The sequence below is a fragment of the Gadus macrocephalus genome, chromosome 17 (assembly GCF_031168955.1).
Source record: "Gadus macrocephalus chromosome 17, ASM3116895v1".
Taxonomy (NCBI): Eukaryota; Metazoa; Chordata; class Actinopteri; order Gadiformes; family Gadidae; genus Gadus; species Gadus macrocephalus.
This window is the reverse complement of record NC_082398.1, coordinates 14,377,289-14,402,363: the sequence shown is the minus strand read 5'-3', so window position 1 is coordinate 14,402,363 and position 25,075 is coordinate 14,377,289. Positions and strand designations below refer to the sequence as shown.

The 25,075-nt window shown below is 46.1% G+C and overlaps 1 protein-coding gene across 35 annotated transcripts in view; it reads left to right on the top strand.

Annotated features, from left to right (window-relative positions):
• lrrfip1a (leucine rich repeat (in FLII) interacting protein 1a) overlaps positions 1 to 25,075 on the top strand; it is a 39,750-nt gene that overhangs the window by 6,310 nt on the left and 8,365 nt on the right. For 2 of the 35 annotated variants that reach the window (XM_060035532.1, XM_060035496.1), the window contains exons 2-23: positions 7,980 to 8,066; positions 11,866 to 11,883; positions 12,288 to 12,359; positions 13,259 to 13,300; positions 13,907 to 13,957; positions 15,631 to 15,696; positions 15,851 to 15,892; positions 16,443 to 16,499; positions 16,624 to 16,683; positions 17,731 to 17,805; positions 18,507 to 18,554; positions 18,853 to 18,915; positions 19,397 to 19,474; positions 19,941 to 20,036; positions 20,792 to 20,818; positions 20,950 to 21,075; positions 21,416 to 21,487; positions 22,430 to 22,600; positions 23,827 to 23,919; positions 24,334 to 24,426; positions 24,620 to 24,712; positions 24,913 to 25,054. In XM_060035532.1, the coding sequence (XP_059891515.1) occupies positions 7,980 to 8,066; positions 11,866 to 11,883; positions 12,288 to 12,359; positions 13,259 to 13,300; positions 13,907 to 13,957; positions 15,631 to 15,696; positions 15,851 to 15,892; positions 16,443 to 16,499; positions 16,624 to 16,683; positions 17,731 to 17,805; positions 18,507 to 18,554; positions 18,853 to 18,915; positions 19,397 to 19,474; positions 19,941 to 20,036; positions 20,792 to 20,818; positions 20,950 to 21,075; positions 21,416 to 21,487; positions 22,430 to 22,600; positions 23,827 to 23,919; positions 24,334 to 24,426; positions 24,620 to 24,712; positions 24,913 to 25,054 (1,672 nt within the window). Of the gene's footprint in view, positions 1 to 7,979; positions 8,067 to 8,583; positions 9,347 to 11,865; positions 11,884 to 12,287; positions 12,360 to 13,258; positions 13,301 to 13,906; positions 13,958 to 15,630; positions 15,697 to 15,850; positions 15,893 to 16,442; positions 16,500 to 16,623; positions 16,684 to 17,730; positions 17,806 to 18,506; positions 18,555 to 18,852; positions 18,916 to 19,396; positions 19,475 to 19,940; positions 20,037 to 20,791; positions 20,819 to 20,949; positions 21,076 to 21,415; positions 21,488 to 22,429; positions 22,601 to 23,826; positions 23,920 to 24,333; positions 24,427 to 24,619; positions 24,713 to 24,912; positions 25,055 to 25,075 lie in introns of those variants that run through there. The other 33 variants (XM_060035533.1, XM_060035499.1, XM_060035534.1 and 30 more) reach the window with 31 other exon arrangements.

Sequence of the window (25,075 nt, the reverse complement as noted above, 5' to 3'; positions counted from 1 at the left end):
AGCCCTCTCACCGTGCTCTTCACCCTCTACACGGAGCACTGCCGGAGCAAGACCAAGAGAGGACCTGCATCCAACACCCAGACAACACGTCACCCTGGACACCCCTACACGAGGGCCGGCTCCAAGCAGAGACTGACCGATTCTCAGAGGACCTCAACGCCCACAACACCAAGGAGCTGGTCATTGACCTCGACGTGAACCACCCACCCTCCAACCCCTGGAGGTCAATAGCCATAACACAGAGAAAGTGGAGGCATAGAACTATCTGGGGACCACTATTAACCACCATCAACCTTCAAGCGGGAAACAATCTTCTCAAATGTATGCGTCTTCCTGTGGAAACTCTGTACAGTCCAGGTCCACCAGTGGCGGTGCTAGAGCCGTTCTGTGAGTATCAATGAGTCAACCATTGCATCCATCATAACCACCTGGTTTGGTTCCATGAGCAACAACCATCTCAAACCCCCCAAGAAGTTCACCTGAATGAGCAGTAACACCAATGGACCAAGAATCACTTGGAAGCCTTCACAGCAGACGGACAATGGTTGAAGGATCACACAAAGCTTCAGACACAACACACAACACTCTCTGTCTCTCTCCACCCGCCATTACCACCGCCTTCCCTCCAGACATGGGAACAGGTCACTGCCGTTCATAACACAGCATTACACATCAAGATTTAGCCCTATCATTTAGTCATTTTGTTATCCTCTAAGTGGAACTCGGAGTACAAGTACTGTTTTGTATGCTGTCTGTCGCTTGTCCTTTTCACTGAATTCAAACCAAATGAAAGGGTTATTGTTTGTGTTATAGTTGCGTTAGTTGATTTACCCTCATTCACCACATTTTCTACTCTTTGAATCCACAATCTTCACTACATTACCTTTTGTCATTTAAATTGGCAATCTTGAAGGTCTCCATATTTTGATTTGACCCTAACCCTAACCCTACATTTAAGATTCGTGATATAAAGAGAGTTAGTAATAAACAACGTAGAATTGATCACTTCCTGCCTTCATCCACCTACAGGACAGTCTCCCTGGCATGTGTAGTAAGAGGGTTTGAGTCTTCGGCTCTATGTACCAAACTATTCAACTCCATTCACGATTGGTTGCATTGAGGTTTAATGTATATTAACTAGGATACTGCTTTCTGCCCTGGACCTGACTGTACAAAACAGTTATGTTACTGCTTGAGAAGCCGGGTGATAAACAAAATACCAAGGAGGACAAACCATCTACTATAAAAAAAAAAAAAAAAAGAACAAAATCAACACCAAGATTAAGATGAGATCTGTTTTATGTTTTCACTGAATCATGGTTGTGTAACTTCCTCTGGCTTGTTGCCCCATCATGCTTCAGTTGAATGTAGTTTCAACTTGCAACATCTGTTGCTGCTACAACCTGCAACAAATCTACTCTCTACAAATCTAAAATAAAAAAAAGACTACGGATGGGGAATGTCATGGTTCTGGTCCATTGAATGTGTTTCTCACCGAACTGCATTTACCTACTGCCACCAGCAGGTGGTTTTATGAGTGCTGTGGTTTGTAGATTGCTCTAAAGACCTGGTAGAAGCCATTGAGGCTGTGTAACGTTCTGGAATAACGTGTCACTCCAAGTTGCCATGTAGCATTCCAGGTTTCATGGTGAGGCCTTGCATCCAAAACCCAGTTCCCTCTTGATGTCTATTTCTAGAAAAAGCCTGAAGGACAACATTTATTTTCCTCCTCCTTGCCTCAAATGGCCTTCCCATCTGCTTGTCCCCGAGGCTCTGAAATGTTCTGAGCTGCTGCTAGCGTTTGTGGTTGTGTTGGAGGGAAGTGGAGGTTATTGCTGGTGAGGTGACAGTTGGCCTCTTAGCATTCAACAGGGAGCCACAAAAATGACTACTTCACACAGCAGCAGTTGTGGAAGACCAACAATTTCACATAGTCTGCATATGTTATAAAATGACGTTCACAGATTAAGGTCTGATCGTCTCTACAGTGAATACCGGAGTAGTGAACTGATAATTGACATTCCTGAAAATGTGCGTTTCCTCTACAGACCCCAAAGAAAAGGTAATTCAAATGACAACAACATAATCTGTCCTCTTCTTCATAGTTTCCCCATCAGGTATGCAGGCCCGGATCCCATTACACTTTAACCCAGTCCAGTTTGTTTAATGAGTGGGAACACTGGGTATACTGAAAGGTGGTCTGGACTATGGTATAGGATAGTCTGGAGTTTATATAACCCGGGTTAAGTTTGCGTCAGTTGTGAAAACGACTTTACCAAAAGTAGAAGTGGACTTCTGAGTCATACATGTGCCAATGACAATCTCCTCCTCTGAACGACCATAACTGATAAAGTAGGAAGGCCAGCGAAAGGGGCATTCTTGTCTCAAAGTATAAATAACAGGAGGCATGGTGCGACGGTTGACTTTATTGTATGGGCTTGGGATTTTGCTATTCATATCGCCACACACTGTTTAAGAGTGTATGGATACCAAAGTGTACTCTGGTACACTGGAGGGCTGGGCTGGAGAGCGGGGGGCCATCGTACCTCATGTGACGACACCCTTAGGGACCAATGTGCATTTCCTGTCAGCTTTATCTGCATCCTTTTCTACAAAGTAACAGCGCAACAATGTTGTCACGCCTTGAATGATTAATGTATACGTGACATGCATATTTCTGTTTCACTGTAAAGCTCAAAGCATCGTGCTCATAAAGGGTTATGAACTGAATATTTCAATATAAGAATTGACTTGAAAGGGACTGTGAATAATTACTCTTTCAGTGATCTTGCTCTCGCTTATTTGTTGACATTTCTTAAAAAATGGCTTATTTTCAAGTCACACTTTTCAATGTCCTTTTTTAATATCTGTTGTGTCGGTCATGTCCTCTTGGTGTGGGTCAATTAAAGATTTCTTGCAGCCACACCCTTGCATCGGAAATTACACAATTACTTGTGAAATTGTTTTTCGTGTGTGTTTCAAAATCGGGCGAGGCCTTATTTGGCCACAGTGTTGCATTTAGCCCTCAATCAACGTTTGATTGTTCAGGCACGTTTTTCTCTTTCTATTTATTCAGAATACGCCTTCCTTTCACTTCCTCCCAACAGAAGAATTGTTAATTCTGTCCCCATGTCATTCTTTTGAGATCTGTCGGCACTCGCTGGTCGTTCAAGTAGTCTGCTGTATCAGCACCACTAACTGCCACTCAGGGCGTGGGAAGGGGAGGCCGCAGCGCTCTGGATAGACTTCTGATGCTCTGGCTTCACTTCCGCTCGTGCATTTCCTGTGTCCAACAGGAAGCTGGTGGGGCAGCAGCCAGGCGTCCCAGAGTGCCTTGTATCATGATACATTGTTCACAGAGTACATTATATCATTACATAGTGCATGAAACACTGCGTGCATTGCATTGTACATAGTTCATGAAGTCATGAGTCAACAGTCTCTATTTAGGAAGGAAACGGCATACAATGTTCTACATTACAACAGTTTAGCATTGTAGCTTGATGACTTTCACTGATAACTACAATGGTAATTGTATCATAATCCATTGCTAACGATATGAAGAGGTGTACCAAATTGTTTTGTTATTATGATTCCTTATGAGTTATTAAGGCCATTATAATTGCATCCAAACACACACACATAAACGCAGATAGAAAAGACATAACATGACCTCAAGGCGCACTTGGTAGAAAAATGATGTGCAGCCATTTTCCTCTGGGTCCAACCTTCGATCAACAGCTAAGGTGACCCGAGGGTCTCTTCCAAACGTGGGACAACTGACCTGTTTCCTGTGAGGATCAACAAGCTATTGAATCTTTTCTGAATTAGCAGAGCTATGATTGACCCCCTCCCCCCCCCAAGCCCATATAGGGCATTATAAATAGCTGTAGAGAAGGGAGGGGAGAGAAAAAAAGAGTGGAGAATGTGTTCATTTGGCCCAGTTTAGGTGTGGTGCTTGTGTGGTGCAGTCAGGTAGCGTGGCATACAGGTGCACCATGGACGCCAGGGTAGAGGAGACTGGATTCCACATGCTGACGGTCAGCGACATTATGGTGTACTTTGACCACTGCAAGAAGGTACTGCTTTACTGTGCTCTCGCTTCATACTGCATGGATCTTATGGTTTTGACGTATTGCGCGTGACGCATGTATGATGTGTGGTATCTAGGAGAAATAAACAGGTTTAACTTGCATGAAGCAAACCATCACTTGTAGAACCATACCGGATATTGATTCAGGGCTCTATTCAGAGGCAGTGGCGCACTCATCTGGTGCCCGGTCTGCTGGCTCTATGCCTGCTCCCTGCTCGCAGAGTACCGGTGTACCTATTCACAAAAGAAGCTTGTAAGTTGTGTTACTTTACCTGGTTGACCTCTCTGCAGCTGGATGAACCGGTGAATGAATGAATGCATTTTTATTGGTCGTAACCAAAGATTGGGGGCTTCAGCTTATATCAAGCACCCCCATCTCACATTTAGTACAAACAAGTGTCATACAGTGTGTTTGCATATACACTTGCATACACTTGCCTACATATATACATACATACAAGCCTACATATACCCAAAAGGGGCAATACTTATATCCAGTACATTTCCACCATAAGATGGATAATATCCAAATAATGATGAGAACCATAATGAGAATAACGATGATCATCTTCATCATCATCACCATTATCAACATTATCATAGAGTGCTACAACTCAATGTCTGTACTTCATGTCTTTGAACCCTTTTTTAAATTTGAAGACATTCTTTCTCCTCTTTTCTACTCTTTCTCTAAACATGGTTTGTATCTTAGGCGTATGTAGGTTATTACAAGCTTTATACAGTACTAACGCTAACTACTCTGACTTTACTCAACACCCCGATGCTCCTGGCAATTTTGGATCTTACATTGTTTAGTTGTGGTTTCCAACTGAATTGAATGTGAGGTATTAATCAGTAAAGTGCTGTATGAATACCAATAACTCCAAAGTTCAGTACTTTCCTGTTATTGTTCGAGTATTTGGCACATGGTGTGCCGAATCACTCCCAAATGACAAACTCCACCCTACTCTGCTTTTGCCAGCCGAGTAAAGCAAGAATGATTGGCTGCTATACATAATATGTGTGTACTGTGTATCAAGTAGCCTATATTTCAGCACTCTCGTATATAATGTCAACAGTCCTCTGGCAGATCGTTTTCTGGGAAGGAGGGCGGTACAAGTGCCCTATGTTTTGGTTTGTGGGGATGAGTTTGTGGGGATGAGTCTGCAATCTGACTTGATGATATGGCTGTTGCTTTCAGATCAATGTCCAAAACACTCGATAACAAGGTGCGTTTCAAATCATTGATTTCAAGTTTAACTGTTCAAGTTTCAATACCCTCCGATGACGGTATACTGGTTCTGGATGAGTCATAAGGGAATGCCTTTGGGGGAAATACTTATTCAACGGTTAATAAGCAAATGATCTTCTGAGAAGCCATTAGGGGTTTTCCAGAAGGTAGCTGAGGCCTGGTACCTACAACATGACAGATGCTGAAGTTTTGACGCAGAGAAATATTAAATAAATAATTATGATAACCTTCTTAAATGGCACGGCAGACACCTCCGCTTCAAAACATTATGGGGAAGACACTTCCTTGAATACATTAAATACCAGTCCAACACATTGGCACATATTTAAATCTCTAGCTGAACTTCAATTGTACAATGTGGTTTTACATTGGACTATATCAAACCTCTTTTCGAAATGTAGTCCCCGTATCTTTTCCTGTCAACTTCTTTCCACTTTCTTTTCAAACTTGAATAATCTCTTTAAATGCATTAAATAAAGTGGTTCCATGACCAATAGATGCATGCTCATTTGACTTGGAAACTATATGGAGTCTACTGGCGTTTACTTTCAATGTAATCTCTTTAAAAATTACTTTTTTGCAGAAAGCCTTGTTTATGTCATATTCTTTTCAGTCCTTTGCCCTCCCACAAAAGGACAGATGATATTGCATGACTGCCATATTCATCTTTTTTTTTTTTAAATGAAGAGCCCACCGTTTACCACACATGGTTGGTGATATAAAGTGTTTGGAAAGGTATTGAGTATCTGGTGAAGGATTTATGTGTGTTGTACAATGACCCATGGGCTCAATATAAGATGTCCATGAACAGAGACTCTGGGTTTAAAGTTTAATCTGCGCAAACACAGCATAAAATCTACTACTCATATTGAGTATTTCAACATGATTTGTACTGTATTATTCCTTTTCTTCATTTTATTTCCGTAGTTCAGAGTATGATGTCATGCTTTATCCAATTGACAGCCATGCTGCTCTGTATAAATAGATTGAAACAGTACAGTTTGTCCTTAAGCACAAGTTCAGAAACGTGGGGATTGCCATGAGCCATCATTCAATACCTGTTCAGTCTTTCAGTTAATCAGTCGGCCTCCAGTAACTCGCTCTAAATACTGGGGAGGTTTACTTTATTTTCACATTTTGTTGATGAATGTTTTTTTTTATCGACTTACATTTAAATATTTGTTAATTAATATGCTTTTTATGAGAGGCATGGATCTTCATTTTCTTAGTCTTAGTGTATGTCGAGTTAATTACTGTTCTTCAAGGGCATGTTGCTTGTTCCTGATTGGCTTAGATTTGTGCCATGTGACCCATGGCACAAATCTAATATTTTTTATGGTGAGATGTAACAATAAATCTTATTTAGCAATAATGGGCGTTCAAGAGTTTGGCTTATTTTTCAGTTCTCAGACTCCTCACTGACAGTTGAACAATGTTTACGCTAATTTATAGCTAGCCGTGTTTACTCAGATCCACTCCAGACCTCTTCAGGTCGGCTCTCTTCGGCTTCATTACACCATCGCTCCATCCTCGGGTGTCAAGGCTTTTTGGGTCGTCACATCGTTTCCTGACTGCACAATAGCATTTAATTTGTCCTTTTTAAGAGATGAAACTCAATGAACTTCTGGAACAGCCAGCAGCCCAGGAGAACACAGGGAAGGGATGTAAAGTAGTTTAGGAAGCTTTGAAAACACTGAGAATCAAGATGTCCTCAAGAAGTCTGTCCTCCCGTGGGCACAATGTTTGAGGGAACGATGACAGAGTTTAAAGAGTTAGGAGACAACAGGCTTTACAGGCCATGGAAGCTCCTCTGAAGATCTTGGTCGTGGCATGAATGCATGGGTGGTTTAATTAGAGTGTGAAACTAAAGTCTGTTGTGCTCTTGAATCTTTAACCTTATCATTACGATCTTCCTGTTTTTATTTGAGAGCCAGATCAAAATAGATAATAATATATATTGTGTGGGTGTGTTTGTGTTCCCTATGTAACACATGGGCCGTGCCCATGGGGCGGTCATGTCCCATAACAGTGATGTATCGGCCTCAGAGCCCCGCAGACAGGAAGGAAGCGATTATGGACACGTATGAGGCCGTCTGAGGGGTCACTTTGCCCTCTGCTGCGGGGGGCCTGGGCAAATAACCTCGAGAAATATACATTTATCTACATCGGTCCATCCTAACAATCAACCATCAGCCGGTCATCACTGGTCTGGTCGTCTGTGTGTCCCACACGCTCAGACTGTCGGACGCATGCACACACCTTCAAGAGTGCATGAAGTGATGCATCTGAGTTCAGTCATGCTATTGGAGTAGGAGGAGGGCGGAAGTAGCTCAGGTGGAAGACTGGGTGACTGGTAACCTGAAGGATGCTAGTTCAATCCCTGGCTCCTCCTGGCAGTGTGTCGAGGTGTCCTTGAGCAAGACTGACCAGCTGGCTGTCGCCCTGCATGGTTGACTCTGCCTTCAATGTGTGAATTAATTAATGGTTGAAAGTCGCTTTGGATAAAAGCGTCAGCAAAATCCACTAAATGTAAATGTATGCATTAAGAAGACAAAATGACAAAACATTTGATCTAATTCCACTGAAGTACTGAAATGAGCTGATCGGTCTCTCTTTCCCCTTCTCCCCCTGCAGGCTGAGGCCCGGCTAGCAGCTAAGAGAGCAGCCAGGGCCGAGGCCAGAGAGATCCGCATGAAGGAGCTGGAGCGACAGCAGAAGGAGGTACACGGAACACACACACACACACACACGCACGCACACGCACACTCTGAAGGACCAGACAGAGCCCTGAGTTCACTTGATCATGAACAGTAAATCGTTGATCACAGAGGAATGTCTTTCCAAAGTATACCTGGAGAAACAAAATGACTTAAAACTCTAAATATTCAACAATATCAGAGTATCCAAATATTAATAGTTGAATCCTGTTGATATTAGCCGATGATGTGTTTAAATTTAGTTGATTTACAAGTTTACTAGAGTGTGGCGTCTCAGGTCAACTGGTTTGGACCCTTTCCAGAGAAAAAAAGTCAATGTAAACATGATGCTGTCCTCATGAATAAGTGAGAGGGGTGAGTTGATGCTATAGCGTTCGCCCTCGAGAGTTCAAGCATGCCAGTTGTTTTAACACAGGACGGGGCCGTCGGACGGACCGCAAAACAGCCAGTGAAGCCCCTTCTAGTGAAGCCCCTTCTAGTGAAGCCCCTAGAGTGAAGCCAATTAGCTTCACTAGAGTGAAGCCCCTTCCAGTGAAGCCCCTTCCAGGGGTCATTACAGCAGTGCTTCACAGCACAATAAGAGAGCAGAGTGCTCATCAAACACCACTCTCTGTTATTACGTCAAATCCTTTTTGGACAGGGGTCCTTTTAATGATGATGTCATTGTGCATTGTGACCATAATCCATTTGCAGCTCAGAATGTGCCTAAAAAGCTCCAGGGAGATCTCTTATCTTTAAAGGGACACACACACACACACACACACACCATACTTACCAGATTAGCGGTCAGCATTAAGCCCATTCTGGAAAAAGGGTGTGTGTGAGCGCACGCGCACACTACTTTAAAGCCTTTAGCCAAGTTCCAAAGTAGCTTAGGTTAGCCTGGCAGGAGCCTCCGGCGCACCGTCCTAGCAGTGTTGTTGTTGACATGTAGCGATGGGTTCCTGCGCTCCCAGACGTCGTAGCCCAGTTCCTCTCCTGGACGAGCACGCGGACCCCTGGATATAAACGGCAGGTCGGCCGCTAGCTCTGTAGCGACACATACCGGTAGCAGCAGCCCCCGGAGCGCGGAGACCGGGACCGATGAGACCCTCCGTGGGGAGACCCTCGTGGCTACATGAGAGGCTGTTGACCCGGCCCCTCCACAGCCCCTGGGAGCCCCCAGCCCGGAATGACCAGCGAGCAGACCCCCTGAGGGCGGTCGGCATGGCGGGCCGACGGCTGGCCGGGAGGGGGGTCCGCGCGGCCCTGGGGGGACGGACCCCCGCTCTGAGGGGTGGCAGGGTGAGTGGGCCCTGGGCTAACAGGTAGCAGGTTGTGTAACTGGTGTTATCGGCGAGGTCCCGGTGACCTGCGGGGCTTTAGCCGCGCTGGCTGTCAGTGCTAAAGGTTGCTCACTAATTGGCTGACTAGACACACAGCGAGGCTGAGGAGGGCAGACTGGGACTGCTAGGTCCAGTGTCGAGGTGTCTCTGAGCAAGACGCCTCCCTCGGACTGCTCCTGAAGTGCTGGCTGTCGCCTTGCACGGTTGACTCCGCCGTCTGTTTGTGGATGTTCCTCATGAATCGGTGAATGTTAGGCAGGATTGTAAAGTGCTTTGAGTGGCCACTGGTTAGAAAAGCACTCTCAAATGCAGTCCATTTACCATGTAAGGCAGTACTTTATTTGGACAATTGTAGCATTGAGTTGATTCATAATGAGCATGTTGAAGAGTAGGCAGATGGTGCCACCCGGTAGACAGAGAGCTTGAAGCCTGCATTGCATTGGGGAGGACTATGACTAGCTTCTGGTGAGGGTCTGAGATACACAGGTCCTTATTAACAGGTCATTAAATACATGGCCAATGAACACATGATGAGCAAGAGAGGGGGATAACGTAAAATAGTCTGCCATTAAAATATATTACATAGTATTGCATTTACTTTTTATGTTTATGCTGGTAGATTTACCACTGACTGCAGTAAACGTTTGCATCAGTTATTCAAACGTATTTTCTTACTGTGTTTATTGTCCTTCCTAATTTATAAATGAAAAGAATGCTAGAGTCGACTGTTTCAAAGCACCCCGACTTCTCGAGTAACTTCCATCAATGTTTTGTTGGCGGGGCAGAAGCCCTTCTGTGGAGGCTAGCACTAAAACAATCTACCGGGGGAGAGGGCTGTGGACTTCTAGAAATAGATCCGCCAGTCCACTGGGTCACCAGTGAAAATATGTCATCTTCTCTTGGAACAAAGAGGTCGACTGAAAACAGATTTATGGAGGCTGGACTTGCCAAAGCTGCAAAACTGTATGAGAATGGTTCATGGGTCAGGGGACTTTGGGGAGGGCGGTTAAATGTGGATGAGAACACGGAGGTCATTACTCCGACTATAAATGTTGGCTGATCACTATTAATACGGAGGCATTGGAACGGACACAGGGAGGACTTTCGGGCCTGTGGCCAGCGTCAAGGCAGAAGCGCTTTATCTATCAATAATGATCTGCTGATCAACCCCGCCCGCCCCCCTGAAAGATCTGGAGGCTAAGCTGACTCCACTGATTAACACAGACAGCTGCTGGACCATTAATTATACCATGCCTGCTGAAGGATTAATCTATCTTTATCCCTGTATTTGTTAATGTTCAGATCCGTTCTGATTTAGATGTTGCACTTTCCTTATGTGGTCGTTGGCTCTTGTCTGAATGCTTAACGATGGCATTCTTTCGAAGAAGTCATTGCTGTGACCAGTGTGGTTTGGATTTGTTTACGCACAGGAAAATTATCCCCGCAAACTGAGTTTGCTTCTCACGGGTCCTCAGGTGGTTAGTCATCATGGAAACGGGAATAAGTGACAAACCAGCTGCCGCTGGCAAGCAGCCACCATCGCCAACCTGACAGTGGGACATGGCATTGAACAACCTTTGTTACCTCGTCAACCCACGATGCTAAGGTCTCCGCTCCACTGAGCCGAAACTAACGCCGCTACTCTCCGAGTCCGGACCTCAGGTAGCACTCAGGTGTCCTGGCGTTTAACCCCTTAAAGGGTGGGGAAAGCCCCTAATCTCGTGTGCTGTCAAATGTTGGCTATTTTTATTTTATAAATGGGTGACGGTTATTTGTAAACGGTCTTCCAGAGTGGTCGTTTTTATTGACTGCCCACCGCGCCTATCCAGCGTGACGGGACTATACCCCAGGTACCTCCTATAGGGCCCAAGGTGCCTTCACTGGCTCCTATAGGGCCCACTGTGCTTTCACTGGCTCCAATGGGGCCCAAGTTGCTTTCACTGGCTCCAATGGGGCCCAAGGTGCTTTCACTGGCTCCTATGGGGCCCATGGTGCTTTCACTGGCTCCTAGGGGGCCCAAGGTGCTTTCACTGGCTCCTATAGGGCCCAAGGTGCTTCCACTGGCTCCTAGGGGGCCCAAGGTGCCTTCACTGGCTCCTATGGGGCCCATGGTGCTTCCACTGGCTCCTATAGGGTCCAAGGTGCCCTCACTGGCTCCTAGGGGGCCCAAGGTGCTTCCACTGGCTCCTAGGGGGCCCAAGGTGCTTCCACTGGCTCCTATAGTGCCCAAGGTGCTTCCACTGGCTCCTATAGGGCCCACGGTGCTTTCCGAAACCTTTACTGTTCCTGCTCCTCTCAGTTTGTCTGTTTGAGTATTCACATGATCTTCTACTGTCACCTTGTCTTGCTGCTTTTCACATTCCACTGTTTTCAGCTGTTTACATGAAGGGTCTGTCTTTGTTCTTTCCCTCTGTCTCTGTTTGGTTGATCCATCCCATCCTGGCCTCTCTCCTCTTCCTCTCCTGTGTTGGTGTGTAGATCTTTCAGGTCCAGAAGGTAGGTCATCTCCTCCTCCTCCTCCTACCTCTCCTCTTCCATCCTCCCCAATCCTCCTTTCATCTCCTGTCTATTCATGGTCAAACATGGGTTAAGAGCAGGCATAAAAACGTGTTAAATTGACACAAATGTTCAAACACGTCATTTAGTGCGTTGACATACACTGGACTAAAGGAGCAGATGAAGGCATCTCTCTCCAGTGTGGAGCAGTCTGGAAGGAGTTGAAACATCTCTGCCATACCACATCTCAGCCTTACCACTTCTTCATTCAGCGCCAGCAGATGCTTTATCCAATCAGTGACACTTAAAGAACAACTCACGGCGTTGAGGCCAGGGTGCAGATCCTTTATCTGTTTTATCCTTATGCTCTATAGTATTGATGTTGTTCTGTTTGCCTGATTCAGAAATATTATGGGCTGGATACCAAATCAGAAGACAGAGGGGACACCAAGTGGGGAAACATTGAACAATGGATGGTACAGTAGTTTCCCCGGCATGGAACCTCCGGTAGCACGATGACTACAGGCATGATGTTTGTTTTTTCTGAGGCCATTTTTTATGTTTGGAGCCTAGGTATTTGGAACCGTTAGAGGCTTGTGGCCTATAATAAAAGTTCAAAAGCGCTAGCGATAAGCCACTTATTAAAGTGTCTGTTTGAGGACGTCCTTTTCATTTCCACAACCTTTTGCCCTGTTTGGTTTGCCTGCATGGATTTGTGTCCCTGGTTTTATCTGTCGTGTGCTGAATTAACTCATAGTGAATGGGTATGGTCATCTTGTTACTAACGTCATAATAAGTAAGCTTGGGATTTCTGATTTAACCTTTTGTGACCTGACTAATCAAGTGTTGTTTGAAAGCTAAGACTGAAATACCTGAGTTGTAAGTGTTGATGGATGCCAGACATCACTCCAGTAGAACTGAAATAGCTGCTTAGATAAGAGTCTGGACTCCACTCTGGCTGTGGAGACAAAGAATTTCTACATCAATTTCATACCCACCGCCAGGTGTACATTTCGCCCCTGAGTTTACCATGCTTACTAGCCCTCTGACATCTGAAATTAAATTGAGTCTGCTGCGTGTCTGTTCGGGTTCGACTGGTGCACTCACCGGGGATGTGCTGCATGTTTGTTTGTTTGTTTGAGGAACTGCTGTATACCGTGTGTCTTTGAAGATATCACAATAGCATTGCTGAATAAAATAGAATCGCTGACCCACTTTTGGATGCTGTAGGCTGAGGAATGGCGCCAGCCCCCCTGAGCATCAATCAGCCATTTGCATCCTCCCAGACTCAGTGGTTCACCTTCCTGCTTGACCTTTGATCTTTCATCTCTCTTGCCTCCCTTCTTCATCCTGTTGCTCTTCTTCTACCCTCCAGGAGGACAGTGAGCGCTACTCACGCCCGTCACGGACCACCACGGTTTGTAGCTCTTGCTCTCTCTCTCTCTCTCGCTCATGCACTGTTGCTCTCGCTGTCTCTCTCCCACTCTCTGTGTCTCTCTCTCTCCCTCCCCTCTCCATCTCATGGTGAGCGCACAGTGGTGTGAGGCTACAGGGTGTGCCTGAGCACTGTAAGGTTGGCCTTCATGAGTTGATTTGAATTAATTATTGAATTAATTTTACTGAGATAACAGGACACATTAAGAGGGACGAAGTGTGGATTAATTGTGTTTGCTGTTGGTCCTTCACAAAGCTTAAATCCTTATTTTAAAATCTGCAAAAATAGTTCATAGCAATAGTTTGCATAATGGAATATATCCATTTTAAACAATTGTAAGGGCTGCGCTTGGACACCGAAAACGTGAGAAGAACTCGAGAAGAAATTGAAATATGGTTCTTATAATATATTCCTAATAATTATGTGTTATGATGTAACTTTTGTATAACAGGGCAACATGGGTGCTTGCTACTGCGAGGGAGTTATTTACTCCGTATGTTACCTTGCTTTCAGGTTTGAGTCCTAACCATCCTTCTCTCTCCCCGTCTCTCTCCCCTCTCCCTCTCCCTCTCCCTCCCCCTCTCCCAGCTTTCAGATGAAGATGAACGGATGTCCGTGGGGAGCCTGAGCAGCGTCAGGGTCAGTGGAGTAAAACAAACGCACCCTCACCCTCCACACCACACTTCCTTCAGTCTACCCAGTGGAGTAAAAAAAACACACCCTCACCCTACACACCACATTTCCTTCAGTCTACTCAGTGGAGTAAAACAGACGCACCCTCAACGTCCACACGTCCATTTACTCAACACAAAGGCGCTGAAGACGTTATGGTTATCCTGATGCTCTCATGGTTCTCTCGTCTGTGGTGGACGCCATTGGAGTGTGCGGGGGAGGAGTTAGGCGGTGTGGGATCAACAATTGTTGACCCGTCACCCCGAGATCCTCTCTCACCCCGCTGACCGAACACCCAGCGCTGCCCAGAGGTTGTGGGCATTGCTTGTGGAAGCATGTTCCTCTAGGACTGATGGAGCTCTTTTTTTATCTTTAAGTAAATATCAATGCAGGGCACTATCCTAGCCACCACAACAACCCCCCCCACTTTTGGAGAAGCTATATACCGCCCCAACCTCCGGTTTTATGCAGACGCCTCACGAAAGAAGTCTGAAAAATGACCTATCCGACTCCAGTCGGATAGGTCATTTTAAAGCTTTGTGGGCAAAGTGTTTGTGCGTCTTTGTCTTTGGCCTCTTCCACACCACGCTGGAGGTTTTGGGTCTGAAAACTCAGTCTTTTAAAACCATCTTCCAGGGAGGAGTTGTATTTTTTAAAGTGCAGCCCTTAGGGCGCCTTGTGGACATATAAACCGTAGCAAACGTTGAATGGTGAATGTAAGGCTGGCAATGTTTGATGGGATCTGCCGCGAGTTCCCAGTGTTGTGCCTGTCCGAATCCTCTATGCGCTCCAACGTTATTCAAGATCCTCCTGCATGGTCCCTGAGGAGGTCGTCTCGTCAGCCTGCCCCTCTTTGGTGGTTATGTTGTGGATTGCACATAACAAGTCGTATGCGGGTGCCTTCTAATCTAACTAATAGTCCAGTACATTGTCAAGTGGAGGAAAAAACGTTTTGGAAAAAACTGTGTAAATTCATGTATCATTTTGTATGCTTTTGGCGCTTGGAAAGACGGCTACATTTTAGAAGGATGTGGATCTGGTTGTTTTGGTGTTAATGTTGAGGTAATATTTTCCAGGTCCTATCTAAATAATTCTAAATGTTCCTGGTTGACCCTGTCTCGTTACCTTGGCCTTATCTCTGATTGGACCCTGAATCAAGGCTTTTAACGTTCATGCAGTCCAGACTACTTTACCTCCCAGCTCAAAACCAAACATGGTTAATGCATGTGATTTAGGATTAAACAAGGAAGAACTGCATTTAATCTAATACCTTTTTCAAGAGAGAGAGAGAGCAAAGGACAGCACCCTAAAAACACGAATGAAGAATAAAACAAATAGGGCATGTGATGTGCAGGAGGCCTGTGTGTTGTCTTTGAGTTTGCTTGGTGATCTGAGTGAAGGAAGCGACACATTAACGAATGTGGCCGGGCTAGCATGAAACCCATTACTTATTAACACACTGCTAGATTCAACAGCAGCCTATGCAGGCTGGAAGCTTTTTTCTCCCCTAGCAGAGCCTCTCCTCAATCCACCATGCCACTCCAACCAATCCCATCCCGTTCATTGGTTCCTCTCTTTCTCTGTCCTCGTCCTCTGTCGTCTGTCCTCTCTTCCTCTGTCCTCGTCCTTCCATCTTCCAGAGCTCCTCCTTGCACTCGCACAAGAAGTCAAAGAAAAAGAAGAAGCACAAGCACAAAGACAGAGATGTATGTTGGAAATGTCGCTCTAAAGCATGTCACAGATGTGCACCGATCTCAGACACCCTGTTTCTAGAGTCACAGTGTGTTTCTCATGATGTTCTCCTGCTCCTCATTCGCCATCTTCTGATTGTCCTTCACGTACCCTGTCCTCTACCTTTAGGACAACGGCTGTGATGACGGTTACAGTGTGATATCCAGCCGGGTGGGTGGACCTTTGAATACATCTGCACCCTGTATGCCCAACAATACAAAAGACTGGGATTTGGCTTTGGATTAGAGATTAGTAATGATAATGACATATATATGGAGTTCTTAGTTGCAAGTCAATGGAAGATGATGTTTTATTCAAGTTCAAAAAAAGGATTATCTTATTGTTCAATCCCCTAATTATCCTTTTTTAGTTGTTGCTAGATTACATGTCATATGGATGCATTTAGTGTTTAGCTGTTAAATGTAATGCAAGATTTCATAGCAATAATACTTACCTCATCACCTCTATCACAGTGAAAGCCTCCCACTGTTTCAAGGAGCTGTTGAAAGCGCGCTGCTGTTATCTAAGCTAAAGTTATCCGTGTGTCGGGGAGCGGACTATGGTCATATCTGGGGTTTCCATGTGACCCAATTATTCCTGGAGTGGCCTCCCAGGTCTGCTAGAGAGAGAGGGCATGTTGCTGCAGTCGGGGGCTAGCTTGTGAAGGAAGGCTATATGTCTGCTAGCCGACTCATGGTGTTTCTGTCTCATGGCTTCTTAGAGCTCCAAGCTCAGCGACGAGAGCAGAACCTCTCGCTCTTCCAGGCTTGACCTTACGGTGGGTGCCGCATGCCCCCTGGGTGCTGGTTCATGTGTCTTCATGCATTCTCTTACTGAGATCTCAGCCCCTTCTGATCCAGATGAATGAGTCTATGTTGTGTCGTCACCTTATATTCCATCAGAGCTCCCGATTGAGTGAGGACAGCCGGCTCTCACGGGGGTCCCGACTAGACCTGCAGACGGTGGGTGCTACCAAGCCGCTAACGTTGACTCCTGTTGTCCCCTCGTCTGTCTGTCTCACCGTCCGTCTGTCTGCCCGTCCGTCCGTCCGCATGTAGCAACCACTGACCTAATAACGGGCACAGACTGGGACGAAAAAACGGACAGACTTGGACAAAAAAAGACACATGGCCGGCAATTTGTTTTGGAAATAATACATACCTGCTTCAGAATTCCTAAACGTTCCTGTGTGGAGCGGTTCCGTGCTCCTGGCTGTGAAGCAGGCCCAGCGGGGGGGGCATTCCTCTCCAGAGCTCACAGACGGCCGTACGCCTCTGCTTTGTCACTGCCGTTGTCGACTTGTCACTTCTTGGCCATAATGACAGATAGCCGTTCCAGAACTGAACTTACTAGCACTAGAGACATCGGGACACGGCCATTGTGGATGCAGTGTTTGTTTATGTTTTTAATGGCATACATGTGTGTGAAGTAACTTTGTGTGATTAATCGGTGTGTTGCGTGTTCTTCCATGGTGCATATTGTTACACAGGAGGCCGCCTCAGTGAGGGATAGATCTCCAGCATGCTGTATGTAAATATGTTTGATGAATGGTTTGCAAGCTTGTTTCTGTGTTGGCTTGCAGTCGTTTCCGTTCGGACAACCTTGATACAGTAACTCTCTCAAAGGCTTAGCCAGCGTTTGGACGTTGATTGTTTTTGTAGATTGTTTTGCACCATTTCCTGTTTCCTCTCGCACTCTCTCACTCTTTATATGATCATTCTCTCACTCTCTGTCTCTCGCTCTCTCTCACTCCCTCTTACCCTTTATTTGATGATCCATCTCTCACTCTATCTCTGTCTGTCTCTCAATCTGCCTTTTTCTGTGATCTTATATTCATTCCTTCTCCCTGCGTCTGTCTACCCTCCTCATCCTCCATCCACCTCCTCCCTCCATACTCCACTGTCTCTCCCTCTGTCCCCATATTCTGTCAGCTATATGAATGAGTCTCCTTCTCCTCGGTTCCCATGTCTCCATCTTTGTAATCATGGTTTCCTCCTTCTCTTCCATAGGCCCCCTATGCCTCCTCTGAGCTGTACAGCTCCTCTCTCTCCAGACAGCCAGCCTCTCTGTACAATGGCTACCAGGTCTGTTAACCGGCGGAGACATTGGACATCAGTGCTGCTACAGTATCAGTGTTACTGTCGTTTAGCTCTCTACAATGAATTCCATCCAAATTAACTTAAATTTATTTACCGATGTAAGAGTGCGGAGGCAGTCTGTTAGACAGTCAAGAAGCAACACAATATACTTGGATTTACATGAAGCCGTATTGGACAAGTTCATGGTCGATGATTGATGCGCCTGAGATTTTGAGCAGTGCTGGAAATTACTGCTAGCCTTTGCAGCAGTAACTTAACGCCTAAATAAACAGGTATTTATTTAGGCGCCTGTGTGAGGAGTTTATTTGCTGCAAATGTAGAATGCGTCATTCTAAATATATTTAATTATTTTATCATTACATTTATTTTTATTCAATCAGAGAAAGCTTGTCACCCTGCTGAAGTATCGCCAATTGAACAATACTAGAGGAAATGTACACATACATACATATACACACGTACACACATACATACACACATACATACACACGTACACACATACATACATACATACATGCATACATACATACATACATACATACATACATACATACATACATACATACATACATACATACATACATACATACATACATACATACATACATACATACATACATAAACACACTCACACAGTCCAGTGGGATGCTGTACCTATAACCTTCTGTCCTCCCGGTTGGTTCCAGTCCTACTCTGGGCTCCTCAGCCAGATCTCCTACAAGCGGCATCGTAGGGTTGGTTCCCCTTCATGAACTTTGACCCCCCCTCTCACCTCAACTCTCACTTGTGGTGTTCACGCATGCTCCACCGTGTATCTGTTTTTGTCACCGGCACCTTTTAGAGGAAGATGCTAGACTCTTTGGAGACACTGTGGGGTCACCTATTATGTAGTGAGGGCAGAGCACATGTGTCTAGGGTTCAGCAGGTCAACACAACTGAAGACATTTCTAGAGTTGGAACACATGTGGTCGCTTAGAGGACGCCAGCCTTGGAAAATCATGCTGTCTCTGTGTGTGTGTGTGTGTGTATCAGAGCTCGCTGTATGAGGACGGCCTGGGCAGTGCTTCCCGGCGGGTCATTGGCTCCAGCTCTCGAGTAAGGCTTCCCTCAGGAAGAACCGGCCTCGCATGTGTTTAGAAACCCCCCCCCTCTCCCTGGTGGAGCATGAGTTTACCATCAGGTGGATCCAGTCCTGTCTTCTGTGTGTTAAAGCTAACCCTTGATGTCAAACACTGAACTCGTCCTGTGGGTCATAGTGTGCTTGTGTGTGGGTTTACATTTAAAGCCTGTGACGATAGTGCAAGGTATAAAGTGACTAGACTACACAATGCAGTGACTCACGTCGCCACACAACCTCTGCATGGGGGCTTTGAGGTCAGAGGCAGATCGGATCCTTGATCCTCAGAGTAAAGATTATTTCGGCCAGCATTTTTCGATGCAGGCAAAACAGTCGGTTTGCTTTTGAATGGAATCCTTTTGACATCCATGGATGGACGCTGATGCATCCGAATTGTTGTGTGTGCCCACACTGTACACACGGTATATGCAGTATGTATGTGCCCCCCCCCCCCTCCAGCCGTCAGACTACAGCAGCTACCGGGGGTCCAACTCCAGAGCCTCGTCCCGGGCCAGCTCGGCCCGCGCCAGCCCAGTGGTGAGCCCCCCTCCCCAGAGACCCACTGGCCCCCGCACTGAAGCTTTAGCTTCATGTTAGAATAGCCTGCTGCTCAGGGGAGAGGACACACAGGTCTGCCTGCTCCGTCGTTGGCCAGGAATCACAGGATGTTTCCAAGTGAAATAGTTTGGCAACCTTCCGGCTTTCAGATGTATGTTTCGAAAGTGGCTCACTTGTAACTGCCCATTAATGAAGTGATCGTGCAGCAGATAATTAACTGTGTATTATTTTTATCTGATAAATCAGATAAAATAATTGTTGCCCTATTCAATGAACATGGTTATACATTTTGGCAGTCCTATACCATCGATGCTCTCCACTGTTGACTACCACATGGTCATTCTTCCTTAAGTATGTTGGAGTGTTAATCCAACTGTAGGTATCCTGACCTAGACGGTAGCCTGCTTTTTGTTGTTATAATGGCGCCCCCTGGTGGTTGTTTCAGGACAACCACAGCTCTGTGGCCGGCTTCTTGCGGAGCGCGAGCAGCAGCGTTCTCTCAAAGGACCTGGATGACGTCACTATCCCTGATTTCTCAGATGTGAGCCAGCAGGATAGCATGGCCGTGTTCTAACTACTAACCAATTATCTTGCCTGTTAATTTAGTTTTTAACCCAGATTAGATTTGTTCTTTCTGGACCTCTCTATCGGTCTATCCGTCTATCTATCTCTCTGTCTATCTGTCTCTCGCTCCATTTGTGCACTAAGGTATAAAAAATCACAGCACACATAACATGGATATTGGCATGTTATCTTCATCTCTGATGGACTAATAAACCTAACAAACAAATAGGCCTATAGTTGAGTTCGATTTTGTGTTTTTAATGTAATTGTACAACGCTGGTCTTATCTTTATGAGACTGAAGATGTTTTGATGTTAATTCTACCGTCTACAGTCCTCCAGAGCGACTGTAGGAGTTAAAGGTGGTTGTCTGGTAACTGGATGGTTGTTGGTTTGATTCTGAGCTGCCCTGTGCGCTGGGGCAGGACACTTCATTAAAGAAGTGGTTGTGGCATGATAAGGTTGTGTGCTAGCGTGTGCATGGGTGAACGTATTTCATCACAAGTTGAGCATGTTGCTTGGTGATGGTGTCTATTTAGTACAGAGTTCATTACAGTCTGATATTTGCATATCCTACACTGGTTCAATTGAGTGGTGAGCCAGTTTTTTGACACACACACACACACACACACACACACACACACACACACACACACACACACACACACACACACACACACACACACACACACACACACACAGTTATTAATGGTTTCTGTGTTCTGTCTCAACAGGTGGAGGACAGAGATTATATCGAGAAGGTGAGTTGAATGTTAAAAACAAAAAAATATACAAATCAGTTTTTCTAACAGAGTGTATAGGAACCCAATTGCAGACAGACATTGGTCGTACTCAAGGGTAGGGTGTATCTGATGCTGTGTGTCGTTCCCAGGGATCCCGGGCAGCCTCTGCCTTAACCGCTGGGACCCTCACCGCGTTGGGGGGCACCTCCTCCCGGAGAGGAAGTGGCGAGACGGCCATCACCGTAGATAACGAGACGTCCATACGAGAGATCAAGGTATAGACCTGCAAGTTCTGCAAATGTTCCCGTACTTACTGGGAGTGGTAAATCGGTTGCTTGGGAACATGTGTCATGGCTGCCACATGTTTGAGTCCAACATTTGAAGTGTTGAATCTGTAATCATCACGATTACGGTCATTGAAAAAAATGTTCAGCCAAATGGTCCATACCACATTCTCCTGTTCTCCTTCTCTGACTCTTTCTCTGGCTCTATGCTACTTTCCTTTGTGGTTGTACTTCTGTCACCGGGTACTTTAGAATGCTGTTTGAGCTCCCCCTCACCTCTCCTCTCACCTCTCTGCTCATGCTCCTCTCTGCTCGCTGCTCCTCACATCAGGAGATCCATGAGCTGAAGGATCAGATTCAAGATGTGGAATCAAAGTACATGCAGAACCTCAAGGAAGTTAAGGTATAAGGTCCGGGAGCATGTTGGTGACCAATAGTGAGAATATTAACAACATTACTATGGAGACCGTTAAGAGTAATCATCACACTGAGTATTAACCATAGACGGTAGGCATAGGGTAGAAAGCATTGCCTCTGTTTTGTGTGAGTGTTGTGTTGGTTGTTACTCCTTATGGCCTTTTACCACCGACGGCCAACTCGCCTCGACTTGACCCGCCTTTTTTTGCGTTCCAAAATGAGGTACGTGGTACCTGCTAATTGGTACTTTTTTCGTTCGACCTTCTTTGAGGTTCCAAGAGAGCTGATCTGATACTTTTGTGTGACGTAAACAGCCTGCTGGCCACTGATTGGCCAGAGAGTGACGCCACTGGACGAGTCATGATGAGCGCAACGTCTGAGCTTGACACCCGTCATCTATAAATACTAGCATAAGCGTTCAGCCTTTGTGTCGCCTGGATAAGTACGTCACTGCAGTATCACACATGCGTACTATGACGACCCGCCCACGTTGAAGAGGTTCTTTATTCTAAATGGAAACACCACGTTCCTGGAACCAAACCAAGTTGTGCCACGCTACGTCGTGGTGAGTAGAGCTGGTACTGTCGGTGGAAAAAGGCAGTTAGTGGACAAAAGTGACCAATGAGCCAGTCCATCACGAATCAAAAGAAGAGACTGGTCTAAACAACACTCTCATGAGTCTACTCCAACTGCATAACTTTGCTGTATTTCCACTTCCCTAACACGCTTGACATTCCTTTAGTCTCAAGCATTGTGGCCCCTTTATTTAACCTGTGTAGGACATGTTTATATGCTTCTGATCCTTGTCTTGTCTTAGCCGTGTGTTGATACATCCATGGGCAGGACGTCCTGAATACACCCGCCGACCTGCGTGTATGGGGAGGAGTCTGATGTCACGTTATGCTAAAGGGCCTCTTCCCTTGTGCAGGACGCCTTGGTGGAGGTGGGTGAGAAGTACCGCAAGGCCATGGTGTCCAACGCCCAGCTGGACAACGAGAAGAGCAACCTGCTGTACCAGGTGGACACGCTGAAGGACTCGCTCACCGAGCTGGAGGAGCTGCTGGCCGAGGCGCGCCGCGAGTACGAGGAGAAGAACAAGGTACGGACCACCCACCTCACACGTTAGGAGATTAGAGTAGGAGGAGAAGAACAAGGTACGGACCACCCACCTCACACGTTAGGAGATTAGAGTAGGAGGAGAAGAACAAGGTACGGACCACCCACCTCACACGTTAGGAGATTAGAGTAGGAGGAGAAGAACAAGGTACGGACCACCCACCTCACACGTTAGGAGATTAGAGGAGGAGGAGAAGAACAAGGTACGGACCACCCACCTCACACGTTAGGAGATTAGAGTAGGAGGAGAAGAACAAGGTACGGACCCACCTCACACGTTAGGAGATTAGAGTAGGAGGAGAAGAACATGGTACGGACCACCCACCTCACACGTTAGGAGATTAGAGTAGGAGGAGAAGGACAAGGTACGGACCACCCACCTCACACGTTAGGAGATTAGAGTAGGAGGAGAAGAACAAGGTACGGACCACCGACCTCACACGTTAGGAGATTAGAGTAGGAGGAGAAGAACATGGTACGGACCACCCACCTCACACGTTAGGAGATTAGAGGAGGAGGAGAAGAACATGGTACGGACCACCCACCTCACACGTTAGGAGATTAGAGTAGGAGGAGAAGAACAAGGTACGGACCACCCACCTCACACGTTAGGAGATTAGAGTAGGAGGAGAAGAACAAGGTACGGACCACCCACCTCACACTTTAGGAGATTAGAGTAGGAGGAGAAGAACAAGGTACAGACCACCCACCTCACACGTTAGGAGATTAGAGTACGAAGGCCAACGTACCGTCCCAGCCACCTTACATGTTAGGAGGACTCTGAAGTGGCCCTCATAGTGCACTAAGTGTTTTGTGCTCTGTTTTCAGTTGGTGGAAGTGAGTATACAGAATCAAAAGTATTAATCATAGAGATGTTTCCCTCAAACTGCTTCTTGTTTGGTGAAAGGTATCAAGAGTAGTATAAAGTATCAATTCTAGAGGATAAATAGTACAGTATAGAAATAAAGTATCAACAATGTAAAGATATAAAATTAAGTATGGTATAAGGTCAGTCTGATATATCTCTCAAACTCTTTACTCTTGAGCATAGAAGCAGACTTTCTTGGTTGGTTGGTAATAAAGTAAAATACTAATAGTGGCGTATAAAGATAAACATAAAGTCAGCGCGCTGTGTTCCGCGGGCATGGAAAGGCCTGATTGGCTGGTTGGTGGTCGCCGTGTTGACCCTGTGCTGTGGCCCCTCCCCAGGACCACGAGCGGGAGAAGCACGCACACAGCATCCTGCAGTTCCAGTTCAACGAGGTGAAGGAGACCCTGAAGCAGAGCGAGGAGCTGCTCAACGTGAGTACCGTGGAGATCAACTTCTCCTGGCCCAAGAGGTGTTTCGATATATCTCAACGTCGGGGGAGGGGGGGGGACTACCAGGACAGCTAGCCTTCCTCTGCCTTCTTCTTCTTCAGTTCTGTTCTCTCTGGTCTGTACATTCAGTTCTACTCTCTGCTGATTGTTCCGTTTTGCTCCACGCTGTTCATCTTGTTCTCCTATGTCCTGCTCAGGTCATTCTGGTCTCTTTTGTTCAAATCCAGTTCACTGTGTTCTGCCTCATTCCATTTTGATCCACTCTGCTCCTCTTCTTCACTGTTGAACCTCTCTCCTCCCTGCTTCTCTTATTTCTCTCTCTCGCTCTCCTCCCTACTCCTCTCTCTCTCTCTACCTCCCTCCCTGCTCCTCCTGTTCTCCTCCTCTGCCGTCCAGGATATCCGCCAGCTGCGCTTGAAGCAGGATGGTTTCATCCGAGAAATATCGGACCTCCAGGAAACTGTTGAGTGGAAGGATAAAAAGATTGGGGTACGGCCGAGAGGAACAGCAAACTGTCTCTCTCAACATTCATCTTTTCTTTTTTTCGTTTTGCCTTGTCACAAAACACGCTCTGCTAGATAACTTTACTTCCATGTGCTTAATCTTCTCTTCCTTCCTGGTTCCTGGCCTTTCCCTTGCTCCTCTGCTCTGTCTGTACCGTGGTGGTGGGGAATTAATTCAGGCCTTAGAGCGACAGAAAACATATACGGACGCGATCCGAGTGGAACGTGATGAGTTGAGAGATGAGGTGGTTCAGCTGAAAGACATTCTCAAGGTACTTGAACCGTGTGTGTGTGTGTGTCTGTGTCTGTGTCTGTGTGTGTCTGTGTGTGAGACAAAAGCTGCTGTATGTTGTTTACAAGGACTTACTTTAAAAGTCCAAACTAACCTTAAACGGTTTTGATTAAAGGTGCTACCCTGGACATTGTTGCAGAGCCATGAACAAATAATAAAGATGTGTGCGTCTGTGTCCAGAAACATGGCATCGTTCTGGGACCGGATCTGAACATCAACGGGGGTATTGTTGAGCCAGGAACCGATGGATCATCGGAACCCGGGTCCCCACTGGGTCCAGACCACATGGCCTCCCCCACAGAGGGCAACAGCAGCATGCTAGGTGAGCACCGACCCACAGTGC